The sequence below is a fragment of the Cibotium barometz genome, chromosome 16 (assembly GCF_041138505.1).
Source record: "Cibotium barometz isolate CiBa-2024 chromosome 16, ASM4113850v1, whole genome shotgun sequence".
In the NCBI taxonomy this organism is placed as follows: domain Eukaryota; kingdom Viridiplantae; phylum Streptophyta; class Polypodiopsida; order Cyatheales; family Cibotiaceae; genus Cibotium; species Cibotium barometz.
In genome coordinates, this window is record NC_141061.1 from 13,158,633 (window position 1) to 13,183,280 (window position 24,648).

The window sequence follows — 24,648 nt, forward strand, 5'->3', positions numbered from 1 at the left end:
CAAGGCTCCATGGTGAAGGATCAACCAACGAACACTAACTTTACTCACTTGAAGAGCTCTTCTAGAAGCGGATTGATTAAAGGTATCTCGCTGGCAATAGCAGAGAACAAATGGCACTTTTTAACAATGATTTTTCCTCCACCTTATTTTTGTGGATTGATGACCCTTCATCGGATCCCATCAAATAGATGGAGGAATGCAAATGGGCCTCAAAGTTTTCCTCATCCTAGCCTAGAGTTTAAATGCAATTTAGATGCAATGTGCAAAAAACATATTTGGTGAAGGGATATATGCACTTGCCCCAAGGAGACAGGGGTATTGAGTATACCTAAGATTAATGAACTTGCTGACATGATGGCTTCTGAGAGCATTCTCTATTCCTTCTAAAGACTTTGGTTTTTTGCTGCCTTCAAGATAGAACGTCATCCATCTTGGGTTTTTTTTTCCTGTTGGACCCTTCTTGTCTAAGAGAGGTCCTTCTCCCTTAGAGACCAGATCTATAAATACCTTAAAGATAGAACATTATCCATCTTGGGTTTTCTGCCTGTTGGACTCTTCTTGTCCAAGAGAGGTCCTTCTCCCTTAGAGACCAGATCTATAAATGCCTTCAAGATAGAACATTATCCATCTTGGGTTTTCTACCAATTGGACCCTTTTCATCCAAGAGATGCCCTTCTCCCTTAGAGATCATAGTTGGATTATACAGAAAAAGCTCCTGCTTAAACTTGAAAATGATAGTCGTTGTAGGAGTTATAGTTTTTGTGAGGGAATTGAGGGTGGAATTCAATTATGCTACTCAAAACTTGTGCATGATGGATGTGGGGTTGTTCTCAATTAATCACCACTGTTGAGGTGATTTACAAACATGTGAATTTGTCACACTAGCAATAACTGCATATAAAGCTTCATGTGACACTATAGGCATGCAATAGAAGCAATGTCAGGCTATTGTTGAAGGAGAAGGGATGCTGATGTATAAGAAAATCTTAACATAATGAGCATACAAAAGTGAATAGGAAGAGGATACATGTAAAGAACATGAGATAGCTCATGCTTACTGCTTCTATTCTTTCATTCATAACAATGAACATTGGAGTTGCCTAATGGGGAAGATAGTTCAATATGGACTTGATTATGCTACTTTGGGTAGAGCTAGAGCCTGGTTTGCATGGAATTCTAAGGTCTTACATAGGCATGCACATCAAAGCTTTACCCTCACTTGTGTATTAGTGAGTGAGCTTAGTAACAAACTGAGTGAAGGTCATTAAAAGCAAGGGCATAAATTGGCATCTAATAAGCACATGCTAGGATCTATATTCACAAATGGTTTTACATTTGTACCAAAGGTGGAATAAAGATGTCGGTATCGCAATTAGCTAACATAATAATCAATTATGCATATCTGCACATTGCCAGTGCAACTAACCATTTCTATCATGTTAGTGTCATTCTTTATCACTACCATTAATTATTTTACTACTTTGCACAGAGAGAGAGAGAGAGAGAGAGAGGAGAAAAAGAGATACATATCCAATTAATCAACTAGGTAGATCCACAATAAGTATAGTCACCTTTACTATAGAACATCTAAGCTTACTTTTTATTTTAGTTTTGGTTTGGACTAGCCAAAATCATCATTGAGAGCTCTATCATCATGATAAACTACCCACTTATCTCTTCTTTCCAAGCTGCTCTAACTTTATTTGATTCTAAATTCTTCTACTTGAGTTGCATAAGGTTCATTCCTTTGTGATCCATACCTTAGTGTCTTTCAATTTGCTTAACTATTTTAAAACACCAATCTTATCATATTTGGTACGATAACTGGTATTGCATGATTTCCTTCACATGAAACTTTAGCACATACTAGTTCCTAGTTGGAGTTCACATAGTTATTCATCTAAGCATCCCTCCTTAACTCCATCCATAACACACTCACATGGATTTGAAGGGTCCTTAACTATCTTGGTTCATTTTGCTTAACTTTGGCTATGACTTCTAACTTCATCTGTTCTTTCAAATCTTCTTGGACACTATTTAAATGCTACTAACTATCTCCTATGAATCTTGCTTTATCTCTTCTCTCATCTTAGTGATGATTTCTTGGGTCTCTAGTGCCACACTTGGTTTATTTCCCAAGGTTGTGACTTGATCTTTGAGTTTGCAAACCTTGCCTTTTAGGTATACAATTTTCTCTAGTAGATATGTGGTTAGCTTGTTTGAAGGAGTGGTAGGGGGATTTCTTATCGTTGTAAAACAATTAAAACTCAAAATTTTTTCTTACTTCTTTCTCATATGAACAGAACAATCTCTTGAATTATAGAAGAAAAAAACCTCAAAATAAGGCTTGTTTAACTCACTCTCTATAGCATGCAAGCTAGGAGGAGCTCAAGGAGCATGTTGGACTTAGTGTCGTCGTCTAGCAAGTTTGGATGAACGGCTACAGTGAATGCAACACACTCAACTACCTCCACACCTTGAGAGAGACCAAAGAAGAAAGAATGAGAGAGAGAGAGAGAGAGAGAGAGAGAGAGAGAGAGAGAGAGAGAGAGAGAGAGACTTATCCTTGAAACCTTATCCTCCTATCTTGAAAATTGTTTGGTATGAAAAACTATGGTGACTATCTCCTAGATGTAAAAATGTTTGGGAATTGGCCTATGAGACCAAATGCACAATGTGAAGATCATAAAGGCCTTGAGCCAAATTTGTGGTCCAATAAGAAAAAAAGAAATTAAAGCATTTGATACATTCATCTCAACTAAAAGAAATATAGTTTTGGATTGGGTTTTGTTTAGTTTTGTAGGAATCCTCAATGAGGTTCTATCCCATGATAGACTACCCTCTTTGCAAGCTAGTTTGGTTTTGTAGAAATCCTCAATGACGGTTCTACCCCATTATAGACTGCCCACTTACCTTCTTTGCAAGCTGCTTAAACCATGGTTAATTTTGAGTTCTTTTGCTTTAAGTTGCATTAGGTTGAATTCCATTGTAATCCATAGCTTTGTCCAATGAAGTTTAGAACCTCAATCTTGTTGGATATGGTGTGGTGAGTGATTACTGCATGATAACCTTGTCAAACATAGGCTAATAAATCATTTAAACGGCTTTATGCAATTGGTCAAGTAAGTATCCCTCCTTGTCTCCATCTTTGTACCATTCAGTAGGTAAACTATCCACACAAATTTGAAGAGCCTTTGACTAGCTCAATTTATATTAAGATTGCAATTTCAAACTTAATTTACTTTTGCAAATCATCCTAGACCACTTTTTTGAATGTTGTGAACCCATTTTGGTGGTTTTCCTTCATCTTATCTTACACCCTTGTAAGAGCCTTTTAATGTATATGGGCCCTTAATTGCCAAACTTGGATTGTTTTGAGATAGTTCTGCCGTTCATAAAGTTGCCCCTTTAGTGTGGCATTCTCCTCTTAATGTGTTCAAGCAGGAACTGGACCACTCATTCTACCAAGTGATAAGGGTTTCCTAGTGATGCTCTAAAAAGCTTGCAGAGGAGTGCTTTGGCATGCCTAAATATAGAGAAGCTATGTTATATGTGAACCCATTCTTAACTCTCTAAGGACAAGATCTTCACAAGCGATAGACCAATAGTTTGAAAAATCACAATTGCATTTCTTTGAGATAAATTCTACTAGAAAATGACATGGTATCCTTTTCTCCAAACATTGTTTGTAATTTGAATCAACATATGTGCAAGAAATCCAAGTCCTTGACATAGCCATCTACATCATAGACTTTTTTATTATTTTGCATGGCAATATATGGTGAACACAATTACACCTCATCATGTGGAAGCATACCATGCTTTTCCACAAATGTCTAAGCCCTTTATTGCATGACCATGCTCGTTAACACAAATGGGAGAAAAGGTAAAGCAATTAAAAAGAAAAAATGAGAGAGGATAAGTAAATCTCGACGAGGAGAAGAGGAGAGGGGGATATAAATAATAAAATAGGCACAATGCATTTTCAAAGCACGCACCAAGTCCCATTATTTGATCAATGTTTCTATTATGCCCTAAACTAAGATAGACCAAAGAAATTGTCTTTCTTGGGAGGAGGGGTGGTGGTGTTATTTTTTTGGGGGGGTAGAGGGGGCCCGGGGGTGGGGTAGTGTGAATCTAGCAATTCATCCCTTCTTAGATTACATTCAAGTCTTACTATCTCACGTGCATGAAATATCGAGGTTATGCGGCCCTTGATATTTCTCCTAGGTGCAATCATATTGTTTTTATTGAGTTTATTACGGGACTCCCAAGAGGTCAAAAAGTGAAAAAGGGGTAAAATAGGCACAAAGGCTTTTTCTTATGACATGATATGTTCCTTTGTTTTTTTGTAAAAATCATAAGATAATCTTGAGGCCATCCACTCCTTTTGAGTTTACTTTTTCCTTGAGCTTGAACATCCAAGTTGTTTAAAGATCGTCATAGTCAACAAACACTGCCAGGGAAGACAAAGTTGCCATTTTCATTGCGTAAAGCGATTGACATGCAATCTTGCTCGTCCACCATGAGCCATCTCCACTGCCCAAGTGTGTTAAGATCATCAAGACATGTGCTCTTTGAGCCTTGTCACTCATGAATTAACCTTGAGTTGTGGATATGTGGTTAGGCTATCCTTTTGATGCGGGCAATAGGGTAGCCCGAATTGTCAATTTGGATGGGTGTCCCTAATTAATTACCAAGGGTTTTAGCATGTTTAATGTATTTTATGATGGGCATATTCAAATTCCGTCTGAAGTTTATGTCTTAAGTACCCCAAAAGTTCAACACATACTATTGAAAATCAACTCAGGATGTGATCATTGGTGACCGAGCTAGTAACATTTTCTTATTACACGCAACCTTTATATATATATATATATAGAGACCCCACACCCCCCACAACAACCTTCTCGTCTTCCTTATCCTTTGAAAGCTTCCGTCCACCATCCCGTCCCGTCCACTACCTCCGTCATATTCCGTCCATTTTCTCCCTCTGTTCCGTCCATTATCTCCGTCCGCCTCACCATTTGCTTTCAAATTCTACTCCAAATCGTTCAATTTGTCGACCTTGCTTTCTTCTCTCTCAGGCATATACATCTCTCGCCTTTCCTCTTCCCTCTAGGCTTCCTGTATAGCTCTTCCATCAAACCTTGGTCGCGAGACAACTCTGCACAGCGGCTATGGCGTTTTCTGTCTCCAACCCAGTCGGTCTGTCTAGTAGTACCTTTCTAGGATCCAGCAGAGATCTGTGCGCAGAAAGTAGAAGCAAGCCGGAAACCACCAGAGTAAGCGTGGTCTCCTCGCAGAGGAGGCCCCCCACAGGCCATAGCGGATCGAAGCAGCAGTGCAGAGAGAGCGATGCCCCCTCTTTCTTCATGAGCTCATGTCCTTCAAGCTACAGCGAGGACTGGTGGAGAAGGCAAGGCGCCTTTCCACCCTGCAGTGCCCTAGACACACAAACGGGGCTGTCTTCCATGATGGAGGAGGGATGGGGCCTTGCAAGCCAAGATTCTTATGTGAAAGAGCACCCCTGCCCTGCCACAAGTGCCAGCAGAGGACCCAAAGCCGGGGTGCCCGTGTTTGTGATGCTGCCCTTGGACAGCGTCTCCTTCAACAACACAGTGTCTCGCAAGAGAGCCATGAATGCCAGCCTTTTGGCCCTCAAGAGTGCCGGCGTAGAGGGTGTGATGATGGATGTTTGGTGGGGCATCGTGGAGAAAGACGGGCCTGGCAAGTACAACTGGGCGGCCTACAAGGAGCTCATCCACATGGTCAAGAAGCACGGTCTCAAGGTGCAGGCTGTCATGTCCTTCCATCAGTGTGGCGGCAACGTTGGAGACTCTTGCCAGTAAGCTCTTCTTCCCTCCCTCCCCACACACAAAACTTGTATCTGAATATGTGTGTAGGTCTGTGTAGACATACTTACTTTTGTAGACGTGCTTATGCATATGCAGGCATGCATCTAGGCATACACAGACGTATTACATATGCATTTGTATATGTCACTACTGTTGTTCGTGTGAGCTATGTAGGTGTTCTTATGCATATGCACTTACTTGATTGATGTTAATATTTATATGCGCACACATATGGGATTCATGTTGACATTCATATGCAAGACGTAAATATGCACATGTATCTGTATCTATATGAAACTACCCTGTATGTGTGATCTATTTGGAGGCATGTGCATCTGTATGTGTCAGCATGACTTCTCACTTATATGTACATGTGTAAAGGTGTGTGTATGTGTATGTGTATGTGCATGTGCATGTGCGCTGGGCATTCAGAGTGCTTTGCTGACATGTCCATGGTTTTGCAGTATACCGTTGCCCAGGTGGGTGGTGGAGGAGGTTGATCAAAACCAGGACTTGGTGTTTACAGACAGGCATAGAAGAAGAAATTATGAGTATCTATCCTTGGGCTGTGACACACTCCCGGTGTTAAAAGGGAGAAGCCCTGTGCAAGTCTATTCGGACTACATGAGAAGCTTCAGGGACAACTTCCGGGACTTACTGGGCGAGACAATAGTGGTAAATCTTTTGACATAGATCTTTAAAACGAGTATCTGCTTACTCGTCTGGGTGCATGTTTCTCTTCAGTTCAAGCTCTCATTCCATAAGAGTAATCACTGTGCAGGAAATTCAAGTTGGTATGGGGCCTGCAGGCGAGTTGAGGTATCCATCTTATCCTGAGAGCAATGGGACCTGGAGGTTTCCTGGCATTGGAGAGTTCCAGTGCTATGATAAGGTAAACTGTTGGTCTTTGGGATGCCTGAATTTTGTGCTTTGTGGGCCTAGCTGTGGCAATTTTAAGCACAAGTTGGGTGTTGTACTCATAGACCCGTGCTAACTTTCTTTCTTGTTGATGTGGGCAGTATATGCTGGCGAGCCTGAAGGCTGCAGCCGAACGTATAGGCAAGCCACAGTGGGGTCATGGAGGGCCGTCTGATGCCGCCCAATATAACAACTGGCCAGAGGAGAGTGACTTCTTCCGCAGAGATGGTGGTTGGAACTCTCCTTATGGCAAGTTCTTTTTGGAATGGTACTCAAACATGCTGCTTGCTCACGGTGAGCGGATACTCTCTTCAGCAGAAGGTATCTTAAGGTGCACTGGAGTGAAAATTTCTGGCAAAGTAGCTGGCATACACTGGCATTATGGCACAAGGTCACATGCTGCTGAGCTCACTGCGGGCTACTACAACACTCGGCTCAGAGATGGCTATTTGCCCATTGCACAGATGTTTGGCAGGCATGGTGTGGTTCTCAATTTCACTTGCATTGAGATGAAAGACATAGAGCAACCCTCTGAGGCTATGTGCTCTCCTGAGAAGCTAATCAGGCAAGTTGTATTGGCTGCAAGGCAGGCAAAGGTACCAGTAGCAGGAGAGAATGCATTGCCTAGGTTTGATGAAGCTGCTCACAGGCAAGTGATAAGAAACTCTCGGCTCTCACTATACGATGATCCACAAGGTGTGCAACACGAGCCTATGTGTGCATTTACATTCCTGAGAATGAATGAGGTTCTTTTCCAAAGTGATAATTGGCGCAACTTTGTGCTTTTCGTGAGGCAAATGGCGGAGGGCAGAGCATCTGCTAATGAGTGGGAAGAGCAGCATCGTGCGAGTGAATCTTTTGTGCATTCAACTCGGCCTCTAATTCAAGAGGCTGCTGCTGCACTAGCACACCATTGATCCGAGGGGCATGTTGGGCACAGGAAATTCCACTGTTTTCAGTGGTGTGGGTATATTATCAATGACAGATGAATTTTCGAATTTAGGCAAATTATTGTGCTCCAAAACTTTTACGTCTGGAGGCACTCAAATGTTTATATTTTTTCTTTCAAGATCTAAAGTTAGTGATCTTGGAGTTTGCGGGAACGATAGAAAAGAATGAAGCCAAAACAATAGAGCTACATACATATAAATTGTCTATGTATAGTGGGGATGTCGTAGTATCTAGTCCATACTATGCATAATGGAGTTGATAGTTATATAGTCTTGTGGGTTGACTACCATGAGTATATAACATGCACGTTCCTAAAGGTGAATTTGGGCATGTTCTTGGATTCATCTAGGTATATAATATATATAAAGCAAAAGTTTTTGTAATGGAGCTGTGGCAGTATCTTGTTTTTTGGCACTAAGCAACTGTGGTTAAGCATCTGACTTACAGAAGTTCGTCATTTGAAACTTGTCATTTGATCTTTGAGATCTCTTTTTTCTTTTCTTTTCAATGTTCTCTCAAAGTTTGGACTCACCTTAATTCTAAACGGTCATCTCTTGGCAACTGGCTTCTAGGTATTTAACAAGCATAGACTTGAGCATTTTATAAAAATAGTTTATTCGGTGTACGCTTGATCATTGTGTTTCAAAAGTCATCGAACTCTTTCCAGACCATGATTACAAAGAGGTTAGGAGTTATATCATGTTGGCAAAGGAATTGATATGATGACATAGGCATGGGGCGATCGGCTACCTCTGGCCGGCTGAAAATAGGCCGGGTGATTTCAGGAATATTCTCTGACCGGTTGGCCATCTTGAGCACATGTCTGCTCGCTGGCACATAGTTTGGGTAGGTCAGGCAGCCTGATCAAGGGCTGGTCGGAGAGTTGCCGCTTGCGCCAACACATGCATGCAGGTTGGACATTGGTAAAATACATAGCATGTTATGAAAGACCCTGGAATAATGCAAGAAAGAAGGCACTTGTATGTCACCAAAAGCACACCATGTCTCGCCATATGGATGATCAATAGAAAACCTACCAGTGCACATGAAGACATCAACATATATTAAATGCTATTGAGCAATAGCACACATTGTAAAATTATGAGCTGTTTTTTTTTTTGTAGTTGCTTAGAAGCATGCTACGGGGGAGTCCACTCTGTCAAAGTTACCCAGGATTCGAACTCGGCCCTCCATAGGCAGATTCACATGGGAGGTGAATCATAACCATGAATAAGAGCCGACTTCACAACCAAATCACATTGAGGGTGCCCATTCCTCCACACGCACACACACATAAGATTTTTTTATACACACACATCCCTAGCCAAACAAACACAAACTCTAGCACACACATAACAAAATACATGCACAAACCAAATAAAAGCACAAAAAAAAAAGAATGAAAAAAAAAGCATCAAATAGAACGAAAATGATCTACATGTACACGTCCAACGTCCTCAAGATTCTTGCAAGTTTCATTGCTAAATCGCGATTGCAGCACTTAGAAGTTGTAAATTGCACCACTTAGAAATTCGAAATTGCAACACTTAAGAGTTGTCAAAACACAAGTCTTGTATACCTCGTTGGATCGCCTTACATAGCCATTGAACAATGTGGTGCACATTCGACCCATGGCCCGTTGGCGGGTCATAGTCCTCTATCTAAGGGCCTCGTCATCATTAGGGTGCGGATCTCGTTGATCAGTAGGTTCGACCTCCCCTCTTAGTTGAACATAATTGTGCACGACACAACAGCTACTACCACAAATGGTGCAAAAGGTAGTTCGACATTCAAATCTCTTAAAATACACCAACTGTTCTTTAGGATTCCAAAAGCATTCTCCACTTTCACCCTCCCCTTGGAAATTAGCTTGTCGAACTCATTTTTTTTAGCAAGGTCTTGTCTAGATTTCGACTTGAATGCTTTCAATAAAAAGCTAGTTGGCTTGTACGTTGAGTCTCCCAACCAAATATGGATTGACAGGCAAGCCTCCAACAAACACTAGAGATCTATCAAGAAACTCACAAGATTTAAGTTTCCCATACAGTCATGAACCTTTGAAGTTCGTGGAATCATGAGTGCCCTTGGGTGCACTACATACAATATTCCAAAAAAAATCTTTGCATCTACAATTCCTTGCAACAAAAGGAGACTGTGAAAACCATGTATCAGCACACATATTGTGCCGAAAAGTACCGAGTTCTTGGTTTCCTTTGAAGTTTAATGTGGGAACCATCAACAACCCCACACATATTTGGCAAGGTGGTTATGGCTTCGAAATCAGAAATGATTCGTACTAAGCGTTCACCTATGGGGACCACTAATTGATTTTGTGACATGATGTATGGATGGCATAAGACATGTACAATAATCATCGTGTACTTTCGAATGGTAGAGTCACCTATACCGAACTGCTCAGAAACTGCTATAGCTGAATGTCCGTGTGTAAGTTGCCATAGAACAATTGCAAGGGCTAAGTCCGCTCGGATAGGGTCTCTCATAGTCAAAACCTCTTGTGAACAAGGCAAATGAGGCTCTACCAGTCTTTTCAAGTCATGGAATGCCTCATAGGACATCCTATAGTGAGTCACATACTTATGCTGGTTTTGGAGACGCGTCTCACTCCAAAAGAAAGAGTGAATTGCATTCCCAAAAGACACCTGTCTAGGAAAGCACCACCATTGGCGCGGTTCACATCTCAACAAGCCTTCCTCCACTAAAATAAACATGCCTGCGCAAGCATATATAATGCACATGGAAGTCAAAAAAACACTAAAAACCACCCCTCTCTCTGATGGTTTATGATGCCTACAAAGAACAAACTGTGTCAAGTGCTGCGAGAAGAGAATCAACATGCAAATTTGCTCGTCATTATCCATCCTACATAGGGCCATAAAAGAAAACATTTACAATTTATCCTCTCTCTCTCTCTCTCTCTCTCTCTCTCATTCGAAAGGAAAAAACACCTTTGAATTTTTCATCACTTTGGCTCATCACTTTGGCAAGGTCTAGTTTGGAACCGCATGTACATCTCCATTCGCTTTGTTTCCTCATTCAACTGCATTCTTGCCAACTCACGTTCATGTTCATGTTCTTTTCTACTCACCTCAACCTTCTCAATTGTGTCACACATCCCCCTCATCCCATCCCCAAGCACTCGAGAAATGGAGCCTAGCAATGTACGCTTAGGCTCCTTCACCTTTTGCTCTTTCACCCCAGGAATGCCCTCCCCCTTCCCCTTTTCCATGGTTGGTTCTCTCTCAGCCTCTACATTACTAGCACCTTCTTCATCCCCCTCAACCTCAACAGTCTCGACATGAAGCGACCCACTATCAACACTCCCTGTATTCCCACACACCTCGGGGTGGTCGACCACAATGAGTCAACCACCTCAAAGTACTCCCAATTAGAGCGCACCCCTCCCGTTTCAAATGTTTGTGCCTTCTCCTTTTTGTATTTCTTTCTAAGTGTGTCAAGCCTATTTCGGACTTGTTCACTTGTCAAGCCTATTTCGGACTTGTTCACTTGTATACACTCCCTCGGTTTCCTTATTGAGTTGAGTTGTCACCTCCTCCCAGTCTTTTGGTCTCAAGTTCCCCTTTCTAACATGGGACCATCTCTCCTCATATAGTTTTAGTAGTGTTGATGTTGAAACCTCATCCCACACGAGACTGGTGGTGGCTCGAGGCCTTTTTGTAACGTGACTAGTTTTTCTTTCCCCCCTCTCTTGACCATGTAATTGTGTTTGAGTATCATTTCCACTCGTGCCTAACATGGGAGAGCGTTCCTCTTGTATTTGGGATTGTGTCTCATTCGTAAGCCCCTCCCAAGGTTCAATTAACATTGCTGTGAACGAACTGTTTTCGTACAATTGAGTGCACGCTACACTCTCATCCTCCCAATGAGAAAGGTTTTTGGTCTTGGTTAATAGCTGTGCCTCTTGCTCGTTTGGGAATGCGAACATTAAAATGGCTCATGGTGAGATATACTGCACACACACAACACCACACCTGCATTACACGTTATGGTCCTGAACATGTAGATAGAAATCAACACCGAATGATCGGCCTATTGTTTTTTAATGTGTGTTTGTGCGTGTGTTTGTGTAAATGTACATGTACAAAAATTACAAAATGTATTTATGCATTAGGATGGGAATTGTATCGAAAATTGTAAAAATGGGAACTGTATCAAAAATTGCAAACTAACCTGTAGTGCAGCCGTGTGTGGAAGTGCTCAGAAAATAGCAGGTGCGAGGAGGAGAAGACTGAGCCGGGAGAGGGGAAAGGAGGGCAGTTGCGTGTTGAATCTCGCTCGAAGATGAGTGGAGGCTGGGAGAGAAGCTTGGTCGGATGGAGGAATTTTCCTTAAATTCCTCCAGCCGTTCGGCATATGCACGCTTTCCTTTTTTGGCTGCCACATCACCCAACGCCCCTGCACATGCACGCTTTGGCCCCCTCCCATATGCTAAGCGCAAGAGAGACTTATATTAATGTCTGTGGAAGGCCTATGAAACACAATACATGTAACAAAGAGTATGTCATTTTTAATCTAAATCTGTGTGGTCTGAGTGGGGGTTAAATCTTGGTGTGGGTTAAATCTGTGTGGTCTGAGTGGGGGTTAAATCTGGGTGGTCTGTGAGAGAGAGAGAGAGAGAGAGAGAGAGAGAGAGAGAGAGAGAGAGAGAGAGAGAGAGTGCTATCACCACATAGGGCATTTAAAGCCCAAAGTGAGGACCACCACATAGTTCTGCCACTGTAAAATCCAGTTTGTTTCTCCAAGTCCATAGGTGTTTTTTAGAATTAAGCAACAAGGAGGTGCTTTCTAGAATTAAAGGCTCTAGTAGAGACCCTTCCAAACATATCAGGATTGATTGGAAGAAAACTCTTATGGGTGTAGAGCAGAAGCAAGGGTATATTCTTAGGTATAGAATGGGTACATGGAATTTTTGTCACGGGACCCTTTTGTACTTCTTGAAAAAATAATTAAAAACTCATAAAATACATCAAAAATTAAAACAAAGACTTGAATTAAATTGAAATCAAATAACATAACATAACACAAAGCAAAAGAAATAAAATAACGTCACCATCAAGACAAGATTGGGTGCAATCTCTCCCCCCATGTCGTGTAGCTCCACTTCCACAACTTGAGTATTTAGAGATTTTTATTTCATAAAAATAGCCCAAGGAGCTAAGAATAGATGAGCATACAAATTGGGCTTGCTTTTTCCACTTTTGGGGTATTGCTTTACATATTTTAAATCATACCAAAATCCCTAAGGTTTGTACATATAAAAACCTTTGCCCAAATAAAATTGCTAGTGGGCCTTGCTACATAAAATGACTTTGTGCACATTTACACCTATACATTAATCTTGTGTCCACTTGCACATTCCATTAAGTTGAATCCTGCACAAATTAAATTAAACATATTTTTGTATGATTATTAATTTATCAAAAATATGATAAAATATATACCTACAGTCCTTGTTTGAGAAAGCAATTGTCCTCAGTTGCGTAAGAAAAATCCCGAGAGAACAAGATTGTTGATGCATAACCTTTAAGGTAAACTCAGAGGTCCGAACATGGCTCAGAGGCACAAAAGGCATGGCTCAGAGGTTCTTATGAACATGGAATACTAATCAAGAAAAACTCGTGCAACACCAAAATTGGTGATCGTCACACTGATTATTAAATAAAAAATAACATGTACAAAAGGTTTAATACAAAAGAAAAATGATCATCATCTTCACACCACCTCTTAATCCACTAGCTATACGACACCTCAATCGGTACTCTCGCACATCTCATGCAGTGCGACACCTCAATCGGTACCCTCACACTTCTCGTTGCTATACTCAGACGCTTTCCACGTTAGTTAAACAATTAATTGAACACATCAATTAATCTCAACATCGTCTTAAGATATAGACAACCCATAAATAATCAAATAACAACCACCCACATGTTTGCCAGGAGTAAGTACCCTGGGAATCACCCCTTCATTACGAACCAATTAAAAACAAACAGTGGAGGCCGACAACATGCCACATACAAGGGTCCCCGATATACAGCTGCATAAACACATGAGAGGATGGCTTCATGATTGGTGTGGAAGACTAGATCTACACAAAATGCATATGTAGTGAACTAATCAAATTAATGTATGTAAAACGAGTCTAAGTGTCGCATACCACATAGGCGCGTTGTACATACACACATAGGATGGTAGAAAGATAGAAGACATAAATGATGAAACCAATATGATGTCCCATACCACTAGATTAATTCCATACATCACTTCCTTCTTCAGAATAGAAGTTTGAGGCGGAGTGGCCAGTTCCCTCTGAAACTTAAATTCCGACACAAATTTTCTCTATCTAGAAATTTCATTTAAGTTATTGAACTTGAAATTATCCTAATGTTGAATGTAAGGTTTATTAATTAGATTATTAGGTTGGAAAGAGATTATAGAAATACTTATGAAAAAGTTGTATAAAAGAAAGTGAATATATATACATACCTCCATTGTTGGTGTCATTGAAATTATTTGTCAAAAGAATTTTGACACTCAAGGATACGTGAGATTATAAACAAATAGTAAATGAAATTGATTAAGTAAACAAGTCTGGATGGTGAAAGGTTAATTTACTTTTGAAGTTGACATAAACTTAAATAATAAACAACGAAACTCAAGCGTAGAGAGTCATACCTTTTTATATATTCGATTGTAATGATACTTTACATTGAGAAAAAAAAAGAATGTGAATGGATTGAAATATAATTATTATTCCATAGGTAGCTACGGTTATATTTAATTATGACTTTATAAGAAATAAAATCTTGAAGTTTTATCAATGAATATTTAAGCATGATCATTGTTGTAAGAATAGGAATGAGAAACTTACTTGGAAGGTGTTCGAATCACTGTTTGGAAGATAAAGCATACATAGAGTTATTAAAAGAATTATTCACTAAGTTATGAAGGATAGCAACTTACTTGCAAGTGTCGAACAACCTTGCTACAAAATACGTCATTAAAAAGTCACAAATATCGCAAGTATATATATGTTTTAATTATGGAAAATAGAGGGTCAAAAAAAGAAATATTATTTTTCATGCAATATGGTACCAAACAATTTAAAAATAGTCTTAGGATTCATATATTTGAATTAATTAGTGTCAATTTTAAACACATAATGCAAGTAATGAATGGGTTGAATACGTACTCGTATGATGTTGGGGAAACACATCTACATGGTAAAGTGTTAGATAAACAAATGTAGATATGACTGATGCAATTAATAATCATAGATAAGAAAAATTACCTCAAGGTGTGATGAGTTGAGAATAAACAATAAAAGTGGTGTTCAAGTATCACAAAAATATGAAAACTCTTGAACTTTCGCACATTATTGTAAATATCCTGAAAATATTGTAATCTCTGTATCACAAAAATAATTAGTCTGAAAGAATTTAGGGTCTCTTCTAAGCCTTGAAAGAGTCTTAGAGCAAGATTTTGGTCTCTATGATCTAAGGTCTTACCCCCAAAAGTTAAAGCTTTTTAAGGTTTTTCAACAAAGCTTTCTTTTTCTTTTTGACTTAAGGTCACATGATAGAAGTTTTTGCTAATCGTTTCTCTAATATCTTGGTTTATAGAAGGTTTTGATTCATGCTTTCGTAAAGGAATAAGGGTATACCTATACATAAGCTTTCAAAACCCTTACATAAAATTTATGCTCAAGGTTTTAGGCCATTTAAAGTTTTATTACATAAGCTTTGAATTTGAATAAGATTAAAAGATTTTGAAAGCTTTATAACTTAACTAAAGAAGTTTAAATAATAATAATAATAATTAAAGCTCTTATAAAGCTTTAATTTTAGCTTTGAGACAAAGCTAATTAAGACTGTAAGCGGCTAGTGCATAAGAGACATGGAGATCAATTCAAATGCATTCATCATCATAGGCTTAGTATCTTTTTCCTCAGTGATTAAGTGTTATGCCGAATCATTGAAGACGACATCATCATCCTCTAGAGTAATGTATAAGGTATATATATATTTATATATATTGGGTTTAAGCTTTTTGAAGCTTATGATAATAAGCCTTTCCTAGGTTTTCTCTAACCTTTTAAAAGAAAATAGTGCCCAACGCTTCCACATCCCGAAAAAAAATCTGCAGCAGGGTGATTTCGCTTAGTCCTCTCTTGATGGGTGATTTCACTCAGTCCGGGCGCGCTCCTCCCTTGATGCCACAATTTGCAGCTCAACTTTAATCTTCCTTAATCAAGAATTTTGTCCCCAATTAAAAGAAAAGAAAACTGCCGCCTTGTTTATTAAGAAGAGAAGGAGAGAAAAATCTTGAACAGACAGATTATGAAGAAGATTAGTGAAATTAAAGGTGGTTTCGTGGTTTTTGCAAACCCACTAATGGTTTTCCACCTCCCTTTACCCTTGGTTATCCAATGCTTAAAAACAAGTCTTCTTTCAACCATATATAAACATAAATAAACAGAAAGGTCTTCTTCTAAAATTTAAATTCAAAAAAAAATTTAAATTTATTTTTTTTCAAAATCATCTCTACTTTTGTCTTTTTCACCTCTTTGTCCACAAGTTTTTGACCGCTTCAAGAAGATTAAATTAAACCAAAGCTCTAATACCACTAAATTAAACCAAAGCTCTGATACCGCTTAAACCAAAGCTCTGATACCGCTGTCAGATGATCCTTTTGTACTTCTTGAAGAAATAATTAAAAATTCATAAAATACATCAAAAATTAAAACAAAGGCTTAAATCAAATTGAAATCAAATAACATAACGTAACACAAAGCAAAGGAAATAAAATAACGTCACCATCAAGAAAAGATTGGGTGCAATCTCTCTCTCTCTCTCTCTCTCTCTCTCTCTCTCTCTCTCTCTCTCCCCCCCCCCCCCATGTCGTGTAGCCCCACTTCCACTACTTGAGTATTTAGAGAATTTATTTCATAAAAATAGCCCAAGGAGCTAAGAATAGATGAGCGTACAAATTGGGCTTGCTTTTTCCACTTTGGGGTATTGCTTTACATATTTTAAATCATACCAAAATCCCTAAGGTTTGTACATATAAAAACCTTTGCCCACATAAAATTGCTAGTGGGCCTTGCTACATAAAATGACTGTGCACATTTACAGCTATACATTAATCTTTTGCCCACTTGCACATTCCATTAAACTGAATCCTGCACAAATTAAATTAAATATATTTTGGTATGATTATTAATTCATAAAAAATATGATAAAATATATACCTGTAACAATTTTTCTAGGTGTATATATGAGAGCCAAATTGGCCATTTTTGTAGTTGCATTCTGCCCTTTTTCAAATAAAATCTGACGACGTAAACATATTAACAACTCTATCTTTTTAACTAAACACATGTTCCTATTTTTATTTTTTATATATTAAATTTAAACGATTGAAATTCAGAGCAATTTAGGAGATTTCCCTTAATATATACTAGTACTCAAAGATGAGAGTGGGAGGGGTGGCGGAGGAGGAGGATGTGGTGGAGGAGGAGGAAGGGGAGGAGGGACCCGCAATGCAAAGAGAGGGGGAAGAAAAAATAAAAAAATAAATCCATAGGATTTTTCCTTGGATAAAATAAAAAATATAAATGGATTTAAATGGTTAAAATGTGCTAGGATTAGATAGATTAGATTTTTAGGAAGTTCGAACGCCAGATAGAATGTAAGATAGTTTATTGGTGAGAACAGTGTTGTGAAGAGAGAGCAAAGAAAGCAGAGTGCTGGTGACACAATTGATGATGAGAAGGCACGATTGAGATAGATGACAACATTAACACACTGAGAAGGCAACATATGAAGAGCATGCTGACAACAGAAAGACTAAAATATATTCATGTTTTTCTTAAATTTTTTTTAAAAGGGCCGTTAATTAATAGCATCCACAAAGAACTCTTTGATATTTTATTTTCCATGTGTATATCTTTACATCAAAAGTCTTATAGTATATGATCATGTGACCTTAAATTTTACTAGTTCTGCACCTATGTGCTACTGTGGCACTGCCCTACTAGTGCATAGTCTGCCGCACCCTTATACATCTACCACGTGGTTAGAGAGAGTAGATACAATTTTTTGCCACCACGTGGTTGCAGCTCTCAAAATAGCACGAGTTATAGTGTAGACATGACATTTATGAACATTTATGACACGTGGCAATTTCATGCACCACTATCTCTATCTCTGTCTTGTTCCCTGATCACACCTTTGTCTCTCTTCCACATGCACTTTCATCGATGTGGTCTTCTCTCTCTCCTTCTCTTGAAATGAAAGGGTTTTCTCTGTCTTCATTTAGCAGATGAATTAGGAACGTCCCTTGCAAGCGAAGAGCACACGATATTCTCTCTCTCTCTCTCTCTCTCTCAAGAAGTTATTACAAAGATCAAACGAAGCCATACAATTTCAACTATGCCAAAATTGTTGGAGTGAGGATTTGTAATTTAAACTAATGCTTGGTTCCAAATGAATTCTTTAACGACCCTATCATTTAATGTTACACAACTTGGGGCTTTGTTAAATGAAGCTCCATGTGGGAACTTTCCCTACACAATAGAGGAAGGAGGGAGGGAGTAAACAAAAAAAAAAAGGGATACCATATGGAAGTAGAGGGGGTGGCCTATCCTTATTTTTATTAATGACCATAGTCTTTGTAAGGTTGAATTAAATAACAATTTTTAATGCTTTGAGAACATTATTTAATGCACACTCACCGATTTTGTCAATATACACACTATACCAAATTTAATACTAATGTTGAAGTGGTTGATGGCTCATTAGCATTCTTTTGCGGCTTTTGATGAATGCGCTTTCACATTCACTGCTGCAAGTAATTTTTAAAAAATTTATGAATTTAAAAGGTATTATTATTAAAACCTTTTTAAAACCACCAATTTTTAAACCTTTGGTCTGAAAATTTAAAGGAACTTTTTGATTTTCGAAGGTGCAATTACACTATATATCTGGGTTTTTTTTTAAACATTGCTAATCACATTATTCAAAATTCAAGTTTAATTTGCTTCATATTTTGCTTGAAAGGCCATAGACTAGAGTTTGTATTTCACTAATGTTATGTGGGACTACCATTTGGCCCTATCCATGTGCATGTTTTTTTGTTGCTTCTTAGAGGCCATGGGTCAGGGGAACTAAGCCATGAGAGACTTGTGCTATGTGTGCCACATATGGTTTGGTTTTAGCCACTAAAACATCCTTTCTCATAGGCAAGGAGTGTGTCCTTGCTTGCTAGGTTGCGAAATTTACGAGTCATTGGCTACTCACAGTGTTTGAAAAAATGATTTTAATCGAGCCTTACATCAATCATTTTCACCATGGATCGAAGAGGAAATTATAATTTTGAACAAACGTTGTCTTCATACTTTAATATAATATTAACTAATTGTTAAAACTTGAAGAGGCCTTTACACTTTCTCCATCAATAGAGGCCTACAATGAGTAAAAAAAGAAAATGAATTAATTAATAGAAGTGAATCGGTCCGACTAAGGTTGAGAAATGGAGAAACGAGGGCTCAGTCTCGGCGACGTTTCAAGTTTGGAGGAAACTTCTTCACGGCTACCATTTTTTAGCTACAAGAAAAGGTTGGGTGGGGATTTAGTTGAGGATAGGGGTTGAAATGTGAACCTACGGGGGTGCATTAGGGTAAGGTATGGTTGGGAAGAGTAGGAGACACATAAGTAATGGCGATGGCACTAAGACAATAGTGATGGGCAGAGTTTGGCCAAAGAATGCATAAAGTACTAGTAGGGTATGGTAAAGGCTTGGCTATGTGGCTAAGACTATGGTAGATAATACAACATAGAGGGAGCAGCACAATAAACACACAAGGAATGGCTATGTCAAGGCTTGCCCAATAGAGTGACAGATTGCAAATAGCTTCAGCTATAGAGAAGGCAAGGTAAGGGACTGGGGTTAGGCTAGGCTATGGCTATGATGATGCTTTACAACGGATTAGTGCTTTGGTGGTCAGCTTACTATGTCTATTTGTTTTAAATTAGTCAATTTGAATGTGCAATTAGGCACTTAATTTTTTAAGGATTAAGAGTTTCTTGAAGGTTCGATTGCTTGTTGGTTTGTGTCCGTCAATTTCATCTAGAAACTAGCAAGTTCCGTGTGATTTCTTCTCTCGCATAGGACGAAAAGCGTCCATTGATGGAACTTGAGGACGAAAAGCGTCCATTGATGGAACTTGAGGACGAGCAAGGGGATTTTGAATCCATAAGAAATTTCCTCAGAATGCTTAAAAAATATCTCTGGATGTATATCTTTCATAGCTGTAGCCGTTTGGGAGATCGGAATTTTGAAGGATATAGATCCAATAGGCCTTACTATATAGGCCTTACTATATAGGCCTTACTATTGCTACTCGACTAATTAATTGATTGAAAAAAAACATTTGGTGCCTATATATATTGATTGAAAATTAAAATGCATTAATTAGTTGGTGTGAGCAGAAACACTAAAAAGCAAAGGTTTTTTATTTTTTGTGAAACCCTGTGAACTTCAATTGCATCTCTTACTCTCGGCCATGCATCTTCTCTCTTTGTTGATTTTTTTTCTTTCAAAGAGTAGAGGCATTAGATTAGATAAGCTATAATGAATGCTTTCAATAGAGAAGGAATTTTTATATTTAACCTAATAAGGGGTTTTAAATCGTGCTTATTTCCTAAAGCTAGAATTCAATCATATAATCATTTATAGTTACTTGCTTTATTTTAAGTAATAAATAATTAATAGCAATGTGGCGGTTGGGGAAGGTTCAGCGGCCTTCACCAGATTCTTCATCTTTTATCAAGTGGCTTCACGTGGCCTCTTCTGCTCTTTGCCTTTCACGCGCTTTTTCCTGGCCACACAATTCTCTAATAATTAATATCAATCAGCCACCCTAATCAAAGTTTAAACCTCCGCTACCTTACCGTCATGGGTCTCTTCAGGTACGACGTGTGAACCATTTTCGTCGCTCACACATTAATTCCGAGAACCCTAATTGCTCTACTGCAATTGTGGAGAAAAAAAATTGTTAATCTGGATTAATTAGTTGATCACAAATCTGCACTGTATGTATTGGAATCGAAAGCTTCGGCAGGAAGAAGCCGCCGCCCAGATCAGAGCAAGCACTGACTGAAGCTGCAGAGCTGGGGCCTGTCGCCCTTAATCTTGATAATAACCGGATTATCTACGAGAATGGGCGCTGGACGGCTGGTAATTAATCAAATCACTTAACTTAAACACTGCATTTTTCAAGGTTTTTCTTCTAATTATTGTATCTAAGTGCGGATTTGTGGGTTTTTCCATGTAGCAGATTTTGCAGAAGGGCCTATTTCAGCCGCGGACGGATCCCTTGAAAAGGAAGTCATTGAACTGCGTCGTGAGAAAAGGAAACTCGTAAGCTTTATTAAACCTAATTAACATGATGATCAATGGCTAATCAAAACACACAAATGTTGTAAACAATTCTATCTTTACACACACCACAATTCTATCTTTACACAGACCACTATTCTCATCTGCTGGGGGTCATCATATGTAAACTCTCTATATCAAGTGCGTTCAAGTTTTAAATTAAAAACCTCTTAATATCAAATTTTTCATGAATAAAACACACTTTTTTCTATTCAATTTGTTAATAGCCCTTTTGAATGGTGCCCTTCTGTACGTAAAAAAAAATATATTAAAAAAAGATTAAAAAACTCTTTTTGTTGAACCTACGTGCTACGCTTATATATTTATGAATGACTGACCCTCCCGAGGTCATGTGTCTCTTTTACACACCATTATGTAATTGTGTCTCTCTCTAGGGTCCTTGGGATAGCTTCCTTAGAATTTTTCTTCTTCTTGCTACATGTAAAGACCTTTCATAAATAAATAAAAAACTATATGCACACATGGCATCATGTAAAGACCCTCAATCAAAATAGTAAACACCCTATCGGCTAATTATTAAAAGTCTTTTTGTCATTAGCTAGCTAGTGAAGTGTGTACTCCACTATCAACCATGTGTCTTTAACGTACATGTGAAAGGTCGTACGTTTCTAATCATCAAGATAGTCTAAGAATACTCTCTAATCTCAAGTGCTTGAGTTTGGCTTGTGTGACACATCTTCACATACGGCTCCTCATGAGCTTCAAATCCCCTTCGACCCGCTTACACACTTACTAACAAGTGTGACTCCCTGATTGACACTTTCTGTACTCGTGTTCTTTGGTCATCAAAATTAACATGCATGATGATTGTAGAAAAGAGAAGTTGACAAATACATGTCTCAAGTCCAAGAAATGAAAGAGCTCAAAGAGAAGTGGAATCTCTTGGATTTCAAATACCAATTACTAGTTGACATGGTGCATACGTGCTATTCCTTCATTCTTGAAGATTTATGACATAACTTGACAAGTTTAACAACCTTCTTAAGGACATGGTGTGGTGTTGCTCATTTGTTCTTTTGGAAATTTTTACACAGTGGTCAATGAGGGTGCTTGATAACGAGAGAGGAAGCTTTGCAGACAAGGAAGTGGCTTTAAGTCCGAGAAGATCGAGCAAGAAGAATAGCTTGGCTATGAGTTCATACTAAGACCTTATGTTACCCAAATGGTAGATCATAACTAGGAGCATCGACTCATCCGAGCCTTTACTAATTTGATGGTTTCCTAATACCCATGCTAGTCCCTCATAAAAATAATGAAAGTTGCATTCTTTAGCATTTTCGATCCCCTTAAATTAATAGTTCATATTTTATTAAACAATGATTAGATGAATGATAAAGATTTACTTAAGTAATCTGACAAAGTTCTCTTTATTAATTATGGTACCATCATGTTACCATCCACTATCTGACTCAAGATTGTTACCTTGTCATGGAAAAAACAAGGTTTCTTTCAATTTGACATCATGTCCATGTTGGTGCATCCTCTCCGGATTTGCCTAAGACACCTCATCAAACCCATAAACATTTAAAAAACACAATCTAACCCAAAATTTGGGACAATAAAACAAAAGCCAAATCAAGTGTATTACAAAAAAAGCAATGTCATGGTTTCCTAGATGATTATCTTTTTGAGGTTGTCCTTAGTTAAATGAATTTTCCATGAGCTTGGCTCCATTTCTATGTTGTGCATAAGGAATGGAAGTAATGTGTTCTCAATTGATGAGTTTTCCATGAGCTTGGCCCCATTTCTTCAATAAATAAGTTTTCTATGAGCTCGGCCCCATTTCTACGTGGGGTGCACAAGGAATGGAAGTACTGTGTTCTCAATTAATAATAAAAAATACACATTTTTTAGAAGATGATAAGGTCCAAAAGTGGCTATTATAGATGACGCTTTATAAGATGAGGTACAAAAGGGCTTCTATAGATAATATTTTTTTCCATCTCACATTTTTATAAGATGATGAGGTATTGTAGATAAGGCCTTTTGCTTCCTTTGATGAAAAATTTTCTAGAGCTATCTTATTTATATTTGCAGGAATATTCACCAATTTATTCAAAAATCTATTTTTAGAATCCAATTTTTATTTGCTATCCTGAACAACATTGCCCATGTTTGCAGTGCTACTATGAAGTACATAACTCATAGTTTGATCATGCTACCCTAGTAGTAGATTTTCTTTGTGAAATCAAGTGAAGTGTCTAGTCTTTATATCATAAAACTACCTTTTTAGTAAAGGAGAAACGTAATGGAACCAAATAATTAATGTTGTGTTCATGTTCTTACAAAGTGCTACCTTTTCTCCTTTTTAGTAAAGGAGAAAAGTAATGGAACCAAATAATTAATGTTGGGGATGGTCACCGAGGGAGCTTGACGGAGGGAACTTTTCTTGGCTACCCTCTCTCTCTACTTGAACACTCTCTCTCTAACAATTCCCACCACCACCACCATCCCAGCCTAGCCCAAACCCCCACCACAACCCAACCCCCTCCACCACCAACCTTCCTTGGCTACCATCTTCCCTTCCTCTCCTCTCCTCTCTCACTCTCTATATCCTCCTTGCTCTTTCTCTCTCTATCCTTCTCTTTTTTTACTCTCTATCATCTCTCTCTCTCTCTCTCTCTCTCTCTCTCTCTTCTTCTCTTTGCTCACTCTCTTTATTCTCCCTCTCTCTCCATCTCTTCATTCACTCTCTTTATCCTCCCTCTCTCTCTACCATCTCTTTGATCACTCTCTATAGCCTCCTCTCTCTCTTTTTGTCCTTCTCTTTGCTCACTCTCTCCTTCTCTTTGCACACTCTCTCTATCCTCTCCCTATATCTCTCTCTATCCTTCTCTTTATGCACTCTCTCTATCCTCCCTCTCTCTCTCTCTCTCTCTCTCTCTCTCTCTCTCTCTCTCTCTCTCTCTCTCTCTCTCTCTCCTTCTCTTTGCTCATTCTCTCTATCCTCCCTCCCTCTCTCTCTATCCTTCTCTTTGCACACTCTCTCTATCCTCTCCCTATATCTCTCTCTATCCTTCTTTTTATGCACTCTCTCTATCCTCCCTCTCTCTCTCTGTTAGATATCCGTAACGCCGCTACGGGCGTTACCACGAGAGGGGACGGGGGACGGCCTCTGGCTCACCACCCAGCCATAGAGGAAGAATGAGGATTGCCCCTCATCCCCCAGACTATATAGTGTGTGGCCTGCCGTCCACACTAGCCTGGCCGCCCATGACTCCGCATGGGCGTCCTCTCCCACTGAACCCCGGATATGGCCATCCGGTCTGCCGTCGGTCAAGGCATTACAGCCTACGTGACATTACCCCCCCTTAAGAAGAGTTTTCGTCCTCGAAAACAAACTGGGGAAACCTTTTGGAAATTGCACTACAGCGTTCCCAGGTAGCTACCTCCTCATCCCTATCTATCCATTTAACAAGTA

General features: G+C 39.0%; 2 protein-coding genes across 3 annotated transcripts; both read left to right on the forward strand.

Moving 5' to 3' along the window:
- The first annotated feature begins 5,032 nt into the window (after positions 1-5,032).
- On the forward strand, positions 5,033-8,110 carry LOC147630385 (beta-amylase 1, chloroplastic-like). The gene is made up of 4 exons (XM_086810247.1): positions 5,033-5,848; positions 6,323-6,533; positions 6,640-6,750; positions 6,878-8,110. Exons 1-4 carry the CDS (start codon positions 5,181-5,183, stop codon positions 7,691-7,693), a joined length of 1,806 nt encoding a protein of 601 aa, XP_086666373.1. The 5' UTR covers positions 5,033-5,180; the 3' UTR covers positions 7,694-8,110.
- A 12,526-nt stretch (positions 8,111-20,636) lies between these two features.
- Positions 20,637-22,507, forward strand: LOC147630386 (uncharacterized). Of its 2 annotated transcripts, XM_086809985.1 has the most exons (5): positions 20,637-20,737; positions 20,881-21,005; positions 21,106-21,188; positions 22,041-22,142; positions 22,262-22,507. In XM_086809985.1, the coding sequence occupies exons 1-5, from the start codon at positions 20,724-20,726 to the stop codon at positions 22,370-22,372; spliced, it is 435 nt and encodes a 144-aa protein (XP_086666111.1). In that variant the 5' UTR covers positions 20,637-20,723; the 3' UTR covers positions 22,373-22,507. The 2 variants fall into 2 exon arrangements, with proteins under 2 accessions (XP_086666111.1, XP_086666112.1); XM_086809986.1 differs by lacking the exon at positions 22,041-22,142.
- The last annotated feature ends 2,141 nt before the right edge of the window (positions 22,508-24,648 follow it).